This window comes from Protomyctophum bolini, assembly GCF_963924005.1.
Source record: "Protomyctophum bolini genome assembly, chromosome: 22".
NCBI lineage: Eukaryota > Metazoa > Chordata > Actinopteri > Myctophiformes > Myctophidae > Protomyctophum > Protomyctophum bolini.
This window is the reverse complement of record NC_137883.1, coordinates 28,899,958-28,917,089: the sequence shown is the minus strand read 5'-3', so window position 1 is coordinate 28,917,089 and position 17,132 is coordinate 28,899,958. Positions and strand designations below refer to the sequence as shown.

At 40.9% G+C, this 17,132-nt stretch overlaps 1 protein-coding gene across 1 annotated transcript in view; it reads left to right on the top strand.

Annotated features, from left to right (window-relative positions):
- kdm2bb (lysine (K)-specific demethylase 2Bb) overlaps positions 1-14,659 on the top strand; it is a 33,585-nt gene extending 18,926 nt beyond the window's left edge. The window contains exons 13-21 of the mRNA XM_080755961.1: positions 3,775-4,005; positions 4,646-4,789; positions 4,914-5,000; positions 5,337-5,660; positions 5,895-6,982; positions 7,307-7,470; positions 9,393-9,554; positions 11,642-11,860; positions 12,248-14,659. Of these exons, the coding sequence (XP_080612087.1) occupies positions 3,775-4,005; positions 4,646-4,789; positions 4,914-5,000; positions 5,337-5,660; positions 5,895-6,982; positions 7,307-7,470; positions 9,393-9,554; positions 11,642-11,860; positions 12,248-12,429 (2,601 nt within the window). The 3' untranslated portion in view covers positions 12,430-14,659. The remainder of the gene's footprint in view (positions 1-3,774; positions 4,006-4,645; positions 4,790-4,913; positions 5,001-5,336; positions 5,661-5,894; positions 6,983-7,306; positions 7,471-9,392; positions 9,555-11,641; positions 11,861-12,247) is intronic.
- The last annotated feature ends 2,473 nt before the right edge of the window (positions 14,660-17,132 follow it).

Here is a 17,132-nt window from a genome sequence, read left to right as displayed (position 1 = left end):
TTGATTTAACTGTGCTGTTATAGTAGATAGATAGAGATCGCTGCCAGGTTTACAATAAATTATTTGAGCTCACTTCAATTTGTTTTGTGATGTCCAAAGATAACTGCATTGCAGAAACAATTAAAAGATTTTAGGGTGGTCCTTCATATTGAGATGGTATCAGGATTGGTTTTCAAAGGAGTGGGCTGGGCATACGTTTTTACTTAGCGCTGGTTTTCTCCGCTGTTCAAGCCCATATACAATTTAGATATCATCCCACCACGTATCAGTAGGCTGAGAGACATGCATGATCGGCTGTGGTGATAGCTGGGCTGAATGATGTGTCACTTATAACTTAAGTCTTCTGATAACAAAGAAGCAGTCCCCGAACAGAGTTATCATGAACTCATCTTGCCTGTTGTTTATCCATAGGGCCTGACAGTATACAAATGGAACTAGCTGTACCCGTTAGAGTTACCGTCAGAGTTACAGACTTGTAAAGGGTCAATCAATTTGGAACCCCCTCAAGGAATCCCTGGACCCCACTTTGAGAAGCACTGCCTTAAAAGATGAACTTGGCAGACATGGCGGATGGGAGGTGATTTAGGGGGAAAATGTTGACAGCTAATGTCTGTCTGTATAGTCCCAGTCTTGAGGTTTGTCGCCTGTGGCATCTGTTCGAGAGGTACTTAAGACACTGCACATCAATATAGCCTAGTCATCAATAGGCCATAAGCGATTGTTTGAGTGAGACTTGATTATATTTTAGTCTTTCATTTCTGCTTCATTTCAATAGGACAAAGCAAGGCAAGGTTATTTGTAGAGCACATTTAAAAAACAAGGCAATTGAAAGTGCTTTACATCATAAACCATTAAGCATTGAGACATTAAGACGGAGGATTGAGAAACACATTATACTGTAGAAGCATTTAAGACAGTGTAAGAGGAGACAGGAAAGGCGGGTTGGATTCAAACCGGGTCAGCTGCGGGCAGGACTTACTTATTAGCCTTAATGTAAGGGGTATGCACTCGTTGAGTCACACGACATCCTGTTGTTTGAGATATTTAACCCATTCCGGACGGGAACCCCTTTTGGTGTTTTAAGCATTATGTAATACTTTAGCTATTGAAAAATAGCAGATCTACAAGCTGATTTGTTGTTGACTTGAAGATTAACTGATGCTATTTAAAATAAAGTAAAAACGCCCCAAAATAGGGGTGCCGTCTTGTCAAGTGGTCAATAGAGATTAATTACACAGGCCATGCTCCAAATGTCTCCCTAATAGGGATGTGAATTATCGATTAATGAGTTACTTATCAATTAGTTAATTGATACGTTTTGATAATCTTATCGATAGATTAACCTGTTAGTTGATTCATTTCCCTCAATGTCTAACATACAAATCTACATTTTGCTGATATACAGAAATAATACAAAAGGCATATTATATTCCTTATTTCGAGGATATTTATATTTATTTGACCATTGACGATACAGGGCCAGGCAATGGCGTCTTTGTATGTGCGTTCCTCGGCCACCCAGCACGCGCAGATAGCGTTACATTCACAGAAAACCCAATGATAGAACCGCATCATGTTCGATTTTTGACAGACTAACTTCTTAACGGCGATTAATCCACTAACGATTAACTATTAACATCCCTACTCCCTAATACCGTCTAATACTGTCCAATACTGCCGATTGATTGTCTGATTTCCCCAGTCATTCTGCTTAATGGCCATCATTACAGTGAGTTGATCTAATGTGCTCTGGAGGGTGCTTTCTCTCTTGTTTAGTTTGATAATCTTAATACTGTTCTTATTGGTTACAAGTCTCTGTGTGTCATAGACTATTCTGGCAGGGAATGGAACGAGGCTGTTGCTATGCTGATGCTAGGAAAATCTGCACTGCTGACACGCGCGCGCACACACACACACACACAAAATGAGATCTTTATTTCCCAAAGCGATGCTTTCTTTACAGTACAAATTCATCTTTGTGCAGTATTTCCTCTAATCTCTGTTCACTTGTGGTGTCACAGACAATATTGCGATGAAACATCCAATTGGGTTCTGAAACCAGGAATACCAGGAACTTAATTGTCCGGCTTCCCCCAGGACTCTATCCTTGGCCCACTCAGTTTTTTTTCCCTTCTGCGAGAATATATATAAAATAAGAACACAACGTGAACTTGTAGATCTGCTATATATTTTCCCTGAATTCTCTCCCATTATGTCTAGGAAAAGGTTTGCATCTGTGGACTGGTTCTCAATGTCTGGGTCCAGCGACCACCAGGACCCCCAAATGGTTCCATTTTGTTCACTCTTTGAGTTAACCCATTTAGACCTATAAGGGTCCATTTGGACCCCTGGTGGGCCCCGCACCAGATGTTGAGAAACAGTGCTGTGGTTAGTGTGTGCAATGTCTCTTTCTAGTTGGTATCTGAAAGTGAGGAGGACGTGAATGCAAGGAGGAACAGAATGTAACAAGGACAATGACTGCGGAGATCAAAAGGCTTGTCTTCTTCATTACACAGTACTATTAAATAGGTCACATCTTATTTCTTCTGTAATAAATCAGTCATGTGGTGATGTGCCCTGTATGTCATAGCGATTCATGCCGAGTGAAAAATACTCTGTTTCTCTTTGAGGCAGAACCTGAATGGATTGTAAAGTGGTCTCGCTGACTTGTACTATCCTATTCTATCGTCTCCCCCTGCTCTTAATTCTCTTTATTCTTCATCCCTGTACACAAATAATTTCACCCACTGTGTGTGTGTGTGTGTGTGTGTGTGTGTGTGTGTGTGTGTGTGTGTGTGTGTGTGTGTGTGTGTGTGTGTGTGTGTGTGTGTGTGTGTGTGTGTGTGTGTGTGTGTGTGTGTGTGTGTGTGTGTGTGTGTGTGTGTGCGCGCGCGTGCGTGCGTGCGTGCGTGCGTGTGTGCACTGCAGGTGTGAAATTCTTGAATGTCTTCAATGTAAATTAATTTAATGTGTCAGGGATTTTTTTTAGTTTGGTTGGGGTATTTTCCTTTTGAGTGGTTTACATGCAGTCCTTCACTATTGACCGAGTGCCACTAACAGCGAAAAGCTGCGGTTATTTAGCCTTTTGTAAAATCCTGAGTAATTTAACACTGAGTGGACTATTCAGTGTTAAATAAAGTCTCAGAATGTTGCTGTGTAGAAGGATGAAATAGACTGAGTGATTGAGGGTGCTCAATCACTCTAGTCTAAATTACATTTCTCTACAGCTCATTTCAGCCACTGGCATTTTAAACTGCTGTACCAATGCTGTAGATAACAAAGGAATATGGCTTATGAATCACAAGTCAAGAAAACAGGCTATTCAGTTATTTATGCCCGAAACAAAAATGAAGCAATATGTCTACTCTATTGTATTCATCCTTTTTATTCCTATTATTGTACTATTCCCCCCGTCTTATTGTATTCTATTATTATCCACAGTTCCACACAGTTGAGAAGCTTCAAGTAGAATATTTTACTGCCTCTAATATAGCCTATTGGATGTGACAATAAACAACTTACAATGGTTTGGGCTTTCGTGCCAAATCTGGATTTTTCTTAATGTATTTAGCATTTTATCGTTCATTTTACATTTCCTCATCAGATATCTTTTGTTTGAAAATGGTTTCAAATGAGCAAAAGTGCAATAATTTGATCCAGGCCTGCATGCAACTATCAACCTGATGTCTTGTCTGTTAGAAACTACTACCAATATCTATACCAAAAAGCATTCTTTTACCACTTGACAAGATACTCTTTCTTGCTTTTTTGTAGCCACGGCCCCCCAATCGGCCCAAACCCAAGATGGCGGCGTCCCCTGCATCAGCCGTCAAGTTGTCAGCTAGTCGCGGAACATCTGGCGCTAGGAGAAGACGGACGCGCTGCCGGAAGTGTGAGGCATGCCTGCGTACAGAGTGTGGAGAGTGCCACTTCTGCAAAGACATGAAGAAGTTTGGAGGGCCTGGTCGCATGAAACAGTCCTGCATCATGAGGCAGTGCATTGCCGTGAGTTCCCTGCTCAGAGTGCTTTAACTCATTACAACCGGGAAAGCATCTGTGTGATTTGGCTATTCAAAAATAGCATACTGTACCAATAAGCAATAACAGTCACAGTCACACACCATGATAATTAATTAACAGGAACTTGGGTAAATGTCCTGCCCACAACTGTGGGGACCAGGGGGTTAGAATTCTATGAGGTGAATTTTTGAGTGGTGCAACCACTCCTACAACCAGCAATGTCCGTGCCTACCTATGTGACTATGTGGCCATGAGCACGAGTATATGACTTATTAGTACCAGTAGGGGGCGCCAGAAACAGAGAGGGATAGTGCTGTGCCTGCTGCCTGCTAATGAGAGAGAGAGAGAGAGAGAGAGAGAGGTGTGTGTGTGTGGGGGGGGGGGATTGCACCACTCAGTTCACAAAGGTGTGATTTCTTTTTAATTCATGCTTTGAGGCACGAGCAATTGTCTCTAGAAATTGGAAAGTGGAAGCATGAAGTCCATAGGAAATTATTTATCAGAACTGTTTGTTATGTTTACATCTGCAGTAGCAAGTAAGGCCGGCTATGGGTGTGAGTGACTGTGACCTCATTTAGTGGCATAGTGCTGTAAAGGGTCTTCCATATTATTCTCTCCCCCCCAGCCTGTGCTGCCCCACACGGCGGTGTGTTTGGTCTGCGGCGAGGCAGGGAAGGAGGACACAGTGGAAGACGAAGAGGAGAAGTTTAACCTCATGCTCATGGAGTGCTCCATCTGCAATGAGATTGTTCATCCTAACTGCCTTAAGGCAAGTTAGTCAACTCACCACACATTGTCTTAATTGCTCAACTATGTATGGCAGTTAAATCTGTTTGCTGTCACTGTTGGTCTTGCCTCACACGATTAATTAACCATTCCCTTTCTTCTGTCAGGTGAAAGATTCAGGGGGAGTTGTAAATGATGAGCTTCCAAATTGTTGGGAATGTCCAAAGTGTAACCATGCAGGAAAAACAGGGAAAGTAAGCATCTGCGTCAATGTTATTCTGTATGCTTGATTATATTCTGTATGATGCTTTACTCACACTACAAAAATAGCAGATCTACAAGCTCACAGTGCACCGCAGTGCGTCGCGTTGTGAGCTTGTAGATGGTCTATTTTTGCCATGTAATGCCAGCGCATGACACTGGCATGTATAAGTATAAATCAGGTTTCATAGTCTGTTGTCACTTGACATTAAAAATATTGTTAAAACTATGAAAAGATAATTAAATACTGTAAGTGTAAGTAAATCTTACTAACAAAGAGCTAAAGTATAAAGTTGTCTTTCCCGTTTTCTCACCTTTTGGCCTTAAAGCAAAAAAGGGGGCCAGGGTTCAAGTATGCGTCCAATCTTCCGGGCTCGCTGTTGAAAGAACCACGGCTAAACCGGGACATCAAAGAGGAGCCTGAGCTTCCCATGATGCCGACAGCGACGGGCACGGCCCTGAGTACCACGTCTGTGGTGAAACGAAAAGCAGAACGCGATGAAACCTCGAAGAGGAAAGACGAGGAACCTCCTAAGAAACGTCCCCCTATGCTGTCTCTGGACACCTCATCTCGGCCCAGGCTCGAAGACAACCCACTTAGGAAGAAGAGGAAACTATTTGATACCAATGATGAACCTGTCGTCAAAAAGAAGGTATGACTCTCCAGTATAATCCCAGGCAAGCATGGTATCGTTACTTTAGCAGTTTTACTCCAAGGTGATTCGACTGATCGACTCCAAGCTTGGCGCCAAATCTGTTCAAACTAATTCTAAATAAACCAGTCACAATTTTACATTGAAATGTTATACCATTACAAAGACGCTGCTTGCTCAAAAGGGAAAATATTTGGAAATGAAATGTGACAATTCTGTTCCCTTCCCTCACAGAAGAAGCACTCAAAACCCGAAGATTCCTTAACTACCAAATTGCTGCAGCAAATAAAGAAAGAAGACGACGACGGCGACGACGAAGAGGATCGAGAAGATCACGAAGAAGACAGATTTTCACTGGAGAGGCTTCGGTTAAAGGGAAAAAGGGAACCCGAGGAGGAAGAGGAGCAAGAAGAGGAAGAGGAGGAGGAGGAAGAGATGGAAGAATCCAAAAAGGAGAGACGTGGGAGTCTCGAAGAGAAAGCCAAGGTTCTTCTAAGTCCACTGCTGAGGACATCAGCTGCCAGAGAAAGCGACCAATGTTCCTCCAACTCTCCCAGAGCCGGCACCAGCAATGACTCAGGTGACGCCCTGCAGGAGAAGACCTCTGGCCAGTTAAAGGCCCGGCAGCAGCGCCGGCGCCTCCCCAACAAGGAGCTCAGCAAGGAGCTGAGCAAGGAACTCAACCAAGAGATCCAAAAGACGGAGGACTGTGTGGCCAATCAGAACCGCAGGCCATTTAAGACAGAGGACAATTGGCGACCGCTGAAGGGCGAGGAGTCTTTAGCCGGTCAGATCCGTAAATCACTAAAGACAGAGGACTCGACCACTAATCAGAGCCGGAGGAGCCTTAAACTCGAGGAGGGCCTGGCCAATCAGAACAGACGACCGCCTAAAACGGAGGACGGCCTGGCCAATCAAAACCACAGGCCGGCGAAGACCGACACGACGAATGAGAGGGAGGAGCCAAAGCCGAGGCTACCGCTCAACAATGGAAGCAGCGACCTGGGCGATTGGTTGCGCCACAGCAGGGGGCGGGAAGTGAACGGGACCCCGCGCGGATTTTCACCGCTAGGCTGGAACAGAAGCCCTCCAATAACGCCCATGTGCCCCCGTCCTCCGCCCTGCAGATCGCCACCAAAGTGCATTCAGATGGAGAGGCATGTGATCCGGCCCCCTCCCATCATCCCCCCACCCGACAGGCTGCCCTTAGATGACGGTGAAACACATGTGATGCGTCGGGAAGTGTGGATGACGGTGTTCAGTCACCTGACTCACAGGGACCTGTGTGTCTGCATGCGTGTCTGCAGGACTTGGAACAGATGGTGAGTGTTGAGACTTGATTCATACAAACATAGCAGATCTACAAGCTCGCAAACGCATCGCACTGTGATGCGTTGTGAGATTGTAGATGGGGTATTTATGACACGCAACAACAGCTAAGACTGTATAAAATCATACTATAGCCTTGGGTAAAGCTTGATTTATGTCCCTGCAACAAAAATTACTTTTGTATTGTACATAAATCTGACTTAAGGGGTCTGTCCATAAACAGCTTCATTATCGCCCCTGTTGACTTTGTTTCACTGAAGGAACTGTATGAAGATAAAACTGAGTAATGCGCTCCTGTGACCTGTGTGACTCGCCAGGTGCTGTGACAAGCGGCTTTGGAAGCATATTGATTTGAACCGCTGCAAATCCATCACACCTCTCATGATGAGTGGCATCATCCGTCGACAGCCGGTAGCATTGGACCTCAGCTGGACCAACATCTCCAAGAAACAACTCAGCTGGATTATCAACAGACTGCCAGGTAAATGATGAAGCGTGCCAGTCGGTGTTATTGCTGGTGGTATAATTATGGAGTCCAGACTCCAGGTACATCAAGACGTAAATGCTAAATGTTGCATTTATATAGTGCGATTCGCCAAAGAATATTACATCACACACACACACACACACACACACACACACACACACACACACACACACAGCGACGGCGGAGGAGGAAAACATGCACGGCACCAACTAGTGGTTAAGCATCAAGGAAGCATCAAGGAAGCTCAAGGACTCCATGAGAGTCCAACCTTCCGACCTGACAGGCGTATACAAAGGCTAAACTTCAATATGTAATTTAGATTTCACATTTAGACATTTCATAGTGTCATTGTACAGATATTCTACCATTAGACGGAGGTGGCTCTTAACTTGTTTATGATCCTTGATGACTATTTCTACATATTTGATGTACAGCATTATGTACCGTGTGTTCTCGCTTAAAGTAAATCGCTCTGGAAGCCCTGGTGTTAGCATTATGTTGTGCTTTAGCTATTGAAAAATAGCAGATCTACAAGCTCACGAGCTTGCTCTACGAGCTTGTAGGTCTGCTATTTTTGAAAAATCGAAAGAACGACTGACATAGAAACATAGCTTTTTCAGACAACTGTCAGGATGTAGAAGACATTTTTTTAATCTGATCTCAGTTCAAAATGGATTAAGAGCGTCTTCTGTGGCCCGTACATACCATAGTGCTGTGGTAATGGAGCTTACTTCACTGTACAGTAGATTCTGCATTCCACATTTTACTTATTTGACTTTCTTAAAAGTACAAAAGTATTGAAGTAGTCATTATGCAGAATGTCACAATGTGCATTTCAGAATCATAAATACAGTAGTTGAGTAAATGTACTTAGTTGTACAGTACACCACTGGATGTCTAATTGATACTGTTGAATCATTGTAAAAAAACCAAAAAACTTTTATCAATTTGGGGGTCTTTGGCACAAAGAAGTTTGAGAAACATTGATTTAGAAGGCATTTGTAGAATCATCCCCATGCAGGTCTTAATCGGTTAATTTATTTTTGTATTGATGTGATGGGCAGTGATGTAAATTGCAGCATTTAACTCCCATTATATGGTTATAAAATATGGTTATAATTAATGTAGAAAATGTATCTGAAAGAAATAAACACAATTCTAAATCTGACAATTGCAAAGAGTTATGCAAACAACAGTGCAAAGTATATGCAAACTTTTAATAGCACCACATTACAGTGCTGAGTACAGTAGTGCATCCATGTGACCCCCCAGAAAGGTCAACGGATGGGTCCATTATCAATAACCTGCGTTTTGGGATGCAAAATGCACCCTATTAGCATCACTGGATGGGTGTTGATGGAGCAATATGGAATGATAGCGTTTGTTGCTAAAATTGGAGTTCAGCTATTGGTTATCTTTGAAGAGATTCTTTTCATTGTGTACAAGGAGTTTCAATGAATGCTTTGGTATGTTTCCCCTACATGGATCATTGGTTCCCTTGAGACTCCTGACGCCTTTGTTTGGAAGCTGTTCTTTTTTCTCTCTTTTTCCCCCCCATTTCCTTTCTGGATTATTCACGGACTGTAATTACATTAGCATTATATTTGTTTATTTGTTGACCTCAGGTTAACTACAACTCTAGAAACAGGGAAATGGAAAAATATAGGGCACATTTTCCGTTGTAACCCTGAAGGGAAATTCTTAGATTCTTCTACAATTGCAGAATATTTAGCTTTCCCAGAATATTACAGCTTGGACTTTAGAATATTTAGCTTTCCCAGAATATTACAGCTTGGACTTAAATTCAGATATTTGTAATACTATGTACTGTATTCTCTGAGCAACAACAAATACAAATACAAAGATAAATAAAAAGGTATAAGTAATAAATGTGAATGAACTTGCCATTGCTGCAGGTCTGAGGATGCTGCTGCTATCAGGGTGCTCTTGGGTGGCGGTCTCTGCTCTCTGCACCTCTAGCTGTCCTCTGCTACGCACCCTGGACGTCCAGTGGGTGGAGGGACTGAAAGATGCACAGATGAGGGACCTGCTGTCGCCTCCCACAGACAACCGGCCAGGTAACAGGCCTGTGTGTGATGTGTCCTGTTGTAGCCAAAATGAAGGGATAAAGTACCCAAAAGATTAATTTGGTTCTTCCCAGCACTTAAACCTAGAAAAAATAGTATTTGTGATTTGGGAATATATTTATTTTTAAGGAATTCTGAATATTTTTTTAAATAAAAATTCTCGTTTTTTAAAATCCTTATCAATCAATATTTTTTATCAATCGTATATGTTTTTAAATTACAATATACAAGAGACCCATAAATATGTGTGAAGTGGTTCTTTCCAGTGTGCCAAAATGCACTCTTGCATAGGAGCGTGCATGCGTGCGTGGACATGACAGGCAAGCGAGGCCTGTTTGGTCGTATTCCAGTTGTTTATGTCGTAAAAGGCGTTTCGAGAACATTTAAGGGTGTTTTATTTAAATGGCGGTTGGTTTCAGCCGTGACATTTATCAAAGCTCCGACCAAATTTACACTAGGATTGGCTGTATAGGATCACTTGACTTGATAAATGTCACGTTGACGAATTTAAGGCAGAATAAATATAGCCTACACCAGAAACAGCCTCTCTTAAAAAGAGTATAACCACCGAATACTGGTCACTACTAGCTTTGTAAATAGGACAGCACCTTCAACATGGACCCCATCTGCACTCTTCCCCATGTTCTTAACAGCCAAGCCCTGATGAGGTGAGTGAACAGTAACACTGGTTCTATCAGTCACTACCTGCAGCTAATATAATAAGTTGGGGGGGGGTTGCAGAGAGACAAATGAGAACAGATGTAACAAAGAGTGAAATAATTAATACAAAGTACATATAAAGTAGTGCAATGTAGCTCTCATGCACCTACCTGCAGGCAGCATGGAATTAACTTCCTCTGCTGAGGAAAACTACAGTGCGCCAAAAGGGACATTACACGCAGCTGCGTTGCCAGGTGCTTGTAGGCAAGCACATCACACACACAATTTTGTAGAAGTTAATACAAAGATATTTCTCTGTTACACCGGCAACAATGAAACACACGCCGTAACAGTAATAAAACAAACATTTCATGATAGTTACCTCACAAACAATACAGTATAGGACAGGTCATGTCTGTTTGCTTTACAGTCTGGTAAGAGTGGCAAGAGTCACTACTGTAGCAAAACTGTAGAAAAACTGTAGAAAAACTGTAGAAAAACTTGTCCACGCCTTTGTCTCCTCAAGGCTCGACTACTGCAATGCACTTCTCACCGGGATCCCTAGCAAGAGCATCCAGAGGCTCCAGTACATTCAAAACAGTGCTGCTAGGATCCTGGTGAGAGTGTGAAAATACGACCACATCACACCCATACTCCACTCCCTTCACTGGCTCCCCGTATCCTCCAGGATAGAATACAAGGTCTGCCTCCTCACCCACCAATGCATCCACAGCAACGCCCCCCCCTACTTAAAGGAACTCCTTGAACCCCCAGCCTCCACCCGCTCCCTCCGCTCCGGTACATCAAACACTCTCAAACAGCCAAGAACCAAACTCCGCACCATGGGGGACCGGGCCTTCTGCTCAGCTGCCCCTCGGCTGTGGAACGCCCTCCCCGACCACCTGAGAGCACCACAGTCCGTGGACGTTTTTAAAAAGGGACTAAAGACTTTCCTTTTTAGTAAGGCATTTGCCCAGTCGGACTCGTAAGCTGCCCTGTTTTTAACTGTTTTATTCTTATTTTTATTTTACTTTTTTACTCTGTAGCACTTTGAGATTTGCTTCAAATATAAAGTGCGTTATAAATAAAATGTATTATTATTATTATTATTATTGTAGCAAACTTGTAAACTTGTATAGTATTGCTTTAACCACATGAACTATATTCTTTGTGAACGGGGACCCTTCCTTTTTACAGCAAATCGCTTTGCCAAAAATAGCCGATCAGATGTGCAATTCTTCAACAAAATGTCCCCTTGTTTACGGCGAATGTTAATCGCCTATTATTACATGCCAAGAAATAGTGCCACCAGGGTTCATGTGGTTAAAAAGAAAAGTCTTGAGAGAGGATTAAAATAATAAACGTAATATTAAAGCCTTATTATGTATCTGAACTTCTTGGCCCTTCTGTCTTCGCAGGTCAGCTGGACAATAGGAGTAAACTGCGCAATGTGGTGGACCTGCGGCTGTCCGGGCTGGACATTACAGACACCTCTCTACGTCTCATCATTCGTTACATGCCCTTACTGAGCAAACTGGACCTGAGCTACTGCAACCATGTCACTGACCAGTCTGTGAACATCCTGACCGCTGCAGGGACCACCACCAGAGACTCCCTTACTGACATCAACCTATCAGGTACTGTAAACTGTAGGGCCGACGCTCAGATTGAATCAAATCTGAGTGTTTCTAATAATTGATTAAAAACGTACTGATGTTTTGACCCATATTATATTATATCGGTCAAACATCGGTAATCAGCAGGGATGTAACGGCCACATATCGGTATAGGCCGATAGTTGCCGTTATCTGTCAATATCGCTATATGATTATACCTATTTTTAAGTGTACAGAAAGTTTTAAAATGATGTTTTTATGGTTTGCCTGGTGGGTGTGGGTGAACTGAAGCCGCACCCACAGCTGTTGTTGTATGATAAAGGGGGGTTAGCGGAGGGGATGATATTGTGATGTCACTATATCACTGTCATTCAATTTAACTTGTCCAAACCTCCTTTCTCCATGCAGTGTGCAACAGGGTGACTGACCAGTCTCTGACCTACTTCAAGCGCTGTGGCAGTGTCTGCCACATAGACCTGCGCTACTGTAAGCAGGTGACGAAGGAGGGCTGTGAACAGTTCATTGCGGAGATGTCAGTGAGTGTGCAGTTTGAACTGATAGAAGACAAACTCCTGCAAAAGCTCAGTTAGTCGGCAGAGAAACCATGAAGACTGTAGACATATACACTGGTGGTGATACATGTACCGTCCACACCGGGGCAGCAGGTGACTGTATTTATAATAGAAAGAAAGATGTTGTATTCCATTATGCCACAGACAGTGAGTAGGACACTGAACAGGGAATTTCTCTGTTGCTGTATAACTTAATTATAAGGGAACTCTTGCTGCTTAGCCAGAATGTTTATTTTATTTTTTTACTTTTATTTTTTATTTTTTTCCTCGCCAAAATTGGGAATTTTAATCCATGCGGCGACCAAAACACCAGTCTAAATTAATTATATTGCACGCATGTTATTATGGATGTTTTTGGGGGAAACTTTCCAAACGTTAAAGCTTTTTTTTTAAATCGTTATTGTATTTTATTTTCCATGGAAATGTATGCGTCATATTTTGTTGTTCACCGTCTGTTTTTCTTGTGTTCCAATGCAAAGTTAATGCATTTTATAAAATATTTTTGTATCAGAAAGTGTTTCATACGTTTATGTGCAGTATTGAATGCACTGATGTACTGTATAGTACTGTTCAAATTGATAATCAATCTGCATCACTGTAGAGCTTTTTTTACTGTTAAAAGGCATATGTCTGAATAATGAATGCCAATTCATTAGGATGGTAGCTTATTGTGTTTCTGTGTATATTTTATTTTTTTATATTTTATTTGTATGTGTTCTATTTCTATAGCCGGGTACTATATTACTTTCCATCAGGCAACGTACTGTATTGCTATGTACACTTAGATTTTTGTATTATTTAGAGAACCAACTATTTGCACTGTTATACTGTATAGTATACTGTATATATTATATGTATATAAAAAGCTGTTTTCTCCCCACAAGGGTTATCATGCATATTCATATCGTTATATTTTAAGTGCTGGACAGCTACATTGTAGTCCATGTTATGCCTAATCTTTGCTTTGGTGCGTGACGGCGTCACATGCCAAAGTAGCAGACCTACAAGCACTCAACGCGCCGTAGGCCGCCTATTTTTGACGCACGCCGCCATCATGCGGTGAATCGGACTTAGCACTATTAGCCAGTTCTGTGTGATAGCAATTCTGCCTGCTGCAAAGAAAAGTCTCGTTTGTAGTGCAAGCAATAGGTTTTACATATGAATGTACAAAATGTCGAAATGATCTAACAAACCACTCACATGGTTGCTATTCTCTGGTCTTGACATTGTTTTTATACCGTTTAGAATTAGAATGACTGACCTTTGTTATATATTAACTAAATTAATTGTTTTCAGATTTTAAAGATTTTCTTTCTTTAATATTTGAGTTGTGGGTTATCAAAATAAAGTAAAGTTCAGCAGATTGTATCCCCTGAAATAGGTAAAGAAAATGTTGTAAATCTGTCATGTCCCCATGCCTGTATTATTAATCTTAATACAGGTTATGGGCTCATGCAGTTCGTGTAATATACTGTACTTTCTATTACAATTGGAAATGGCAAAAACAACTATGGCAGCTCTGTATTTTCATGCTTATAGAGTAAACATATATGTTTGTTTAAACTTAGATACATTTTTATCACTGAAGAAACAGAAAGAACCATGACAATATTTTTGGCACACTTATTGGATATACTGTAGTTATTGTCAAATAAACATCCTGCAGCTTTTAGCTGACAAATCAATACAATAGAAGATTCTAGTTTTACTCTGGACGGCTTTTGAATGAATGTTTTCAGTCATTGTTGTGACGTGCGTGTCCGTGCGTGCACGTGCGTGCCTGCGTGCGTGCGTGTGTGTGCGTGCGTGTCCCTTACGTGGCTAAGCCCTATTTTATCATTTAAATGAATATAAGTATAGAATAAATTAGGTTTCATATAAGTAAAACTCACTACCTGTAGAAATAGAATTGTCAGGGTCTATGTGTAACCTTGGCATGAGACTCTTTCCAATAATCGAATTACTTTGAATTGCATGCCATTAATGATGCCATGGTCAGAAAATGTGTCTTTGGTATTGTTCTTTTTTATTTTTATTTTATAAAATATGATCGTGAAGCTGATTACAATTTGATTAAATATTAAAAGGTCTACATACAAGGGTGCCAGTCAAAAATGTGTCACTTAAAATTGTATTCTTTTTGAGTAGATGAGTACGGTTCCCTAAATACTGGTTAAGAAATGATATTCATCATATAAATAGCTCCATACCTTGAAATTATTTACACAGCGAATGTGATATACTATTGTGTCCCAGCTAGGAAATGATTATTCACCTAAGTAAGACATATTTTATACACAAATAGCCAGTCTATCTTTTCACAACGCATTGCATTGCCACGTGTTGTGACCTTGTATTACAATCAGTTATCAGTAACTTTAAATGGATTTAGAATTAGAATATAGGAGGCACATCACATGGGTGGCTTATGGCCAGCGTAGTAGAGATCCAGCAAAACGGTAAAAAAAAAAATCTTCTCCCTGTGACGAGGCCCCCTCAGTGGTTGAGGCCCTAGGCGACCGCCTAGTTCGCCTATGCCTAGAACCAGCCCTAACACAACTTCATCAAATGTACCCCATCTAAAAACTATTTGATAATGTCAGGGGACCACATATTCCTTAGCTGAATCCTTCCTGAGATTTATACATCAAAAGTAGTATGACAACAAAATATTGGAAGTTTCTGAAATAACATAATTTACTTTAATGGGAACATATATCATGTATCAAGGTTATATGAAAAATGTATGTTTTATGACAATTTGTCACGATGTCTGATATTTTAGTATGTGAATGAATGGTCAACAATGTAAATAATGTAAAGCCTCTAGGAAGATTTCATGAGAACTTTGAGATATTAAAACTCATTTTAAATCTGAACTAGTGCAGTGTAGTTTGTACCTGTAATTGATGTTTTGTTTTAGGCCAGTGGTTCTCATTTTCATGTCCAAAATGTAGTTGTATTTAGCCACGGACCCCCATCTGAAAATGTTTTGTGCCAATAAGTACCCCCATACAATGTTGTTTCAAATCAATGCATATAGGGTTGAAGTGGTCAAACTGATTTTGTAGCGGTATTAAACAATTTAACTGGAGACCCCCTGGAACCCATTCAAGGACCCCTGGGGGTCCTCGGACCCCACTTTGAGAAACTCTGCTCTAAAAACAGATGTGTGAAAATATCTCTAGTAACGTTTTTCTATATTTTTAAATATAATATGGACAATTTTCCATCAGTGTCAGTTTAGCATGTGCACATAGTTGAGTTGATATATAGTCATATCAGCAAACCAATATTAAAGGGTCATGAAAAGCTAAACCGTTGGAATATTTCACTTTTTAAAAGATTTGGGGTAATTTGATCATACTTAGGCTTTTTTTTACCCCCCTTCCTATACAATGCACATCCATGGGTGTGACCTGCTAAAACGAATATCAAATATCTAAATATTGGATCAAGCAACCTAAAAAGCTGTCTGGGGTGTTCACAAAAGCCTGAGTAGACTTACACAAACCTTTTAAAAAGTTAAATATCCCTACGAGGCACTGTGCATCTGAGTTATAAAGGAAGAGCAGAATGTTTCTACTTACTTGTCTAGGTTCTGTATTTTATTTAATCTAATAAATAATGTTCTTTACCAAAACAATAGGTTCAACATTCCAAAATGTAAAGATCCAGAATGACGAGTGCCCATTAAATCATAGTCTGACTTTGATAATAGCTGCCCACAACTGACATCTTTGAGAATCAGCAGCATATGAGAACGTACAGTCATACAGTAGTTCCTGTGTGTGTGTGTGTGTGTGTGTGTGTGTGAGAGAGAGAGTGAGAGTGAGTGTGAGTGTGTGGGGGGCACACTGGCAATAACGGATCATACAAGCTCAACACATGAACATGACCGCTATCTTCCGTGCGTGACACTGACACTAACTAAGTATCCAGTAAATCAGGCTTTAGGCTACAGTGAGTACGTATTTGTGTTACTGTGTATTATGTCCATGTAAATTCTAAATATGTAGCAGATTACAACAAAAAAGCTCGTGGGGGGGAAGTAACAATTTTACGATGAAACTTGTTAGCCTATTTTGAGATGCCACATGGTCAGAGGGCTCTCTGCTTTCAGTTGAGAATTGAGATGAGTCTGACCAAACTAAGGAGATTTACATTCAGAAAATGTACTAATAAGAATTTAAAACAAATCACATTAGATATTCCAAAGAAAATGGAAAAATATACATGATCAACCAACGTATCAGTAAACAACAATATAAGCTACCTATGCAAGTCACTGAATAGTGAATATTAATAACATACCACAGGCATAAATAGATATAATTTTTGCCAGACATTTGAATGAGCTGGATCTTATGACAGGAAAACAAATGTCCTATTTGCATAAACAGGTTAATGTAATGCCTTTCCTTTGTGGGATATTAGATATTTCAAAAGGTCACATCAACAACATACATTAATAAATGTACTGTTGATACTGTAGCACCGGATACCTACTGTATAAGTTTCAACTCACCCACTGAAAGACAAGACGCCTGGGGGAAGGAACAGAATGATATTGCATGCTGTAAGTTCAGTAAAATCAACAAAGTTGGGCCAATCTACAGGCTCACGATGCATCGTGCATTGTGACACATTGCGAGTTTGTACTGTAGATCTGCTATTTTGGAAGGATTTTGAAAAAAAAAGTGAAAACATCTGTACAGCAG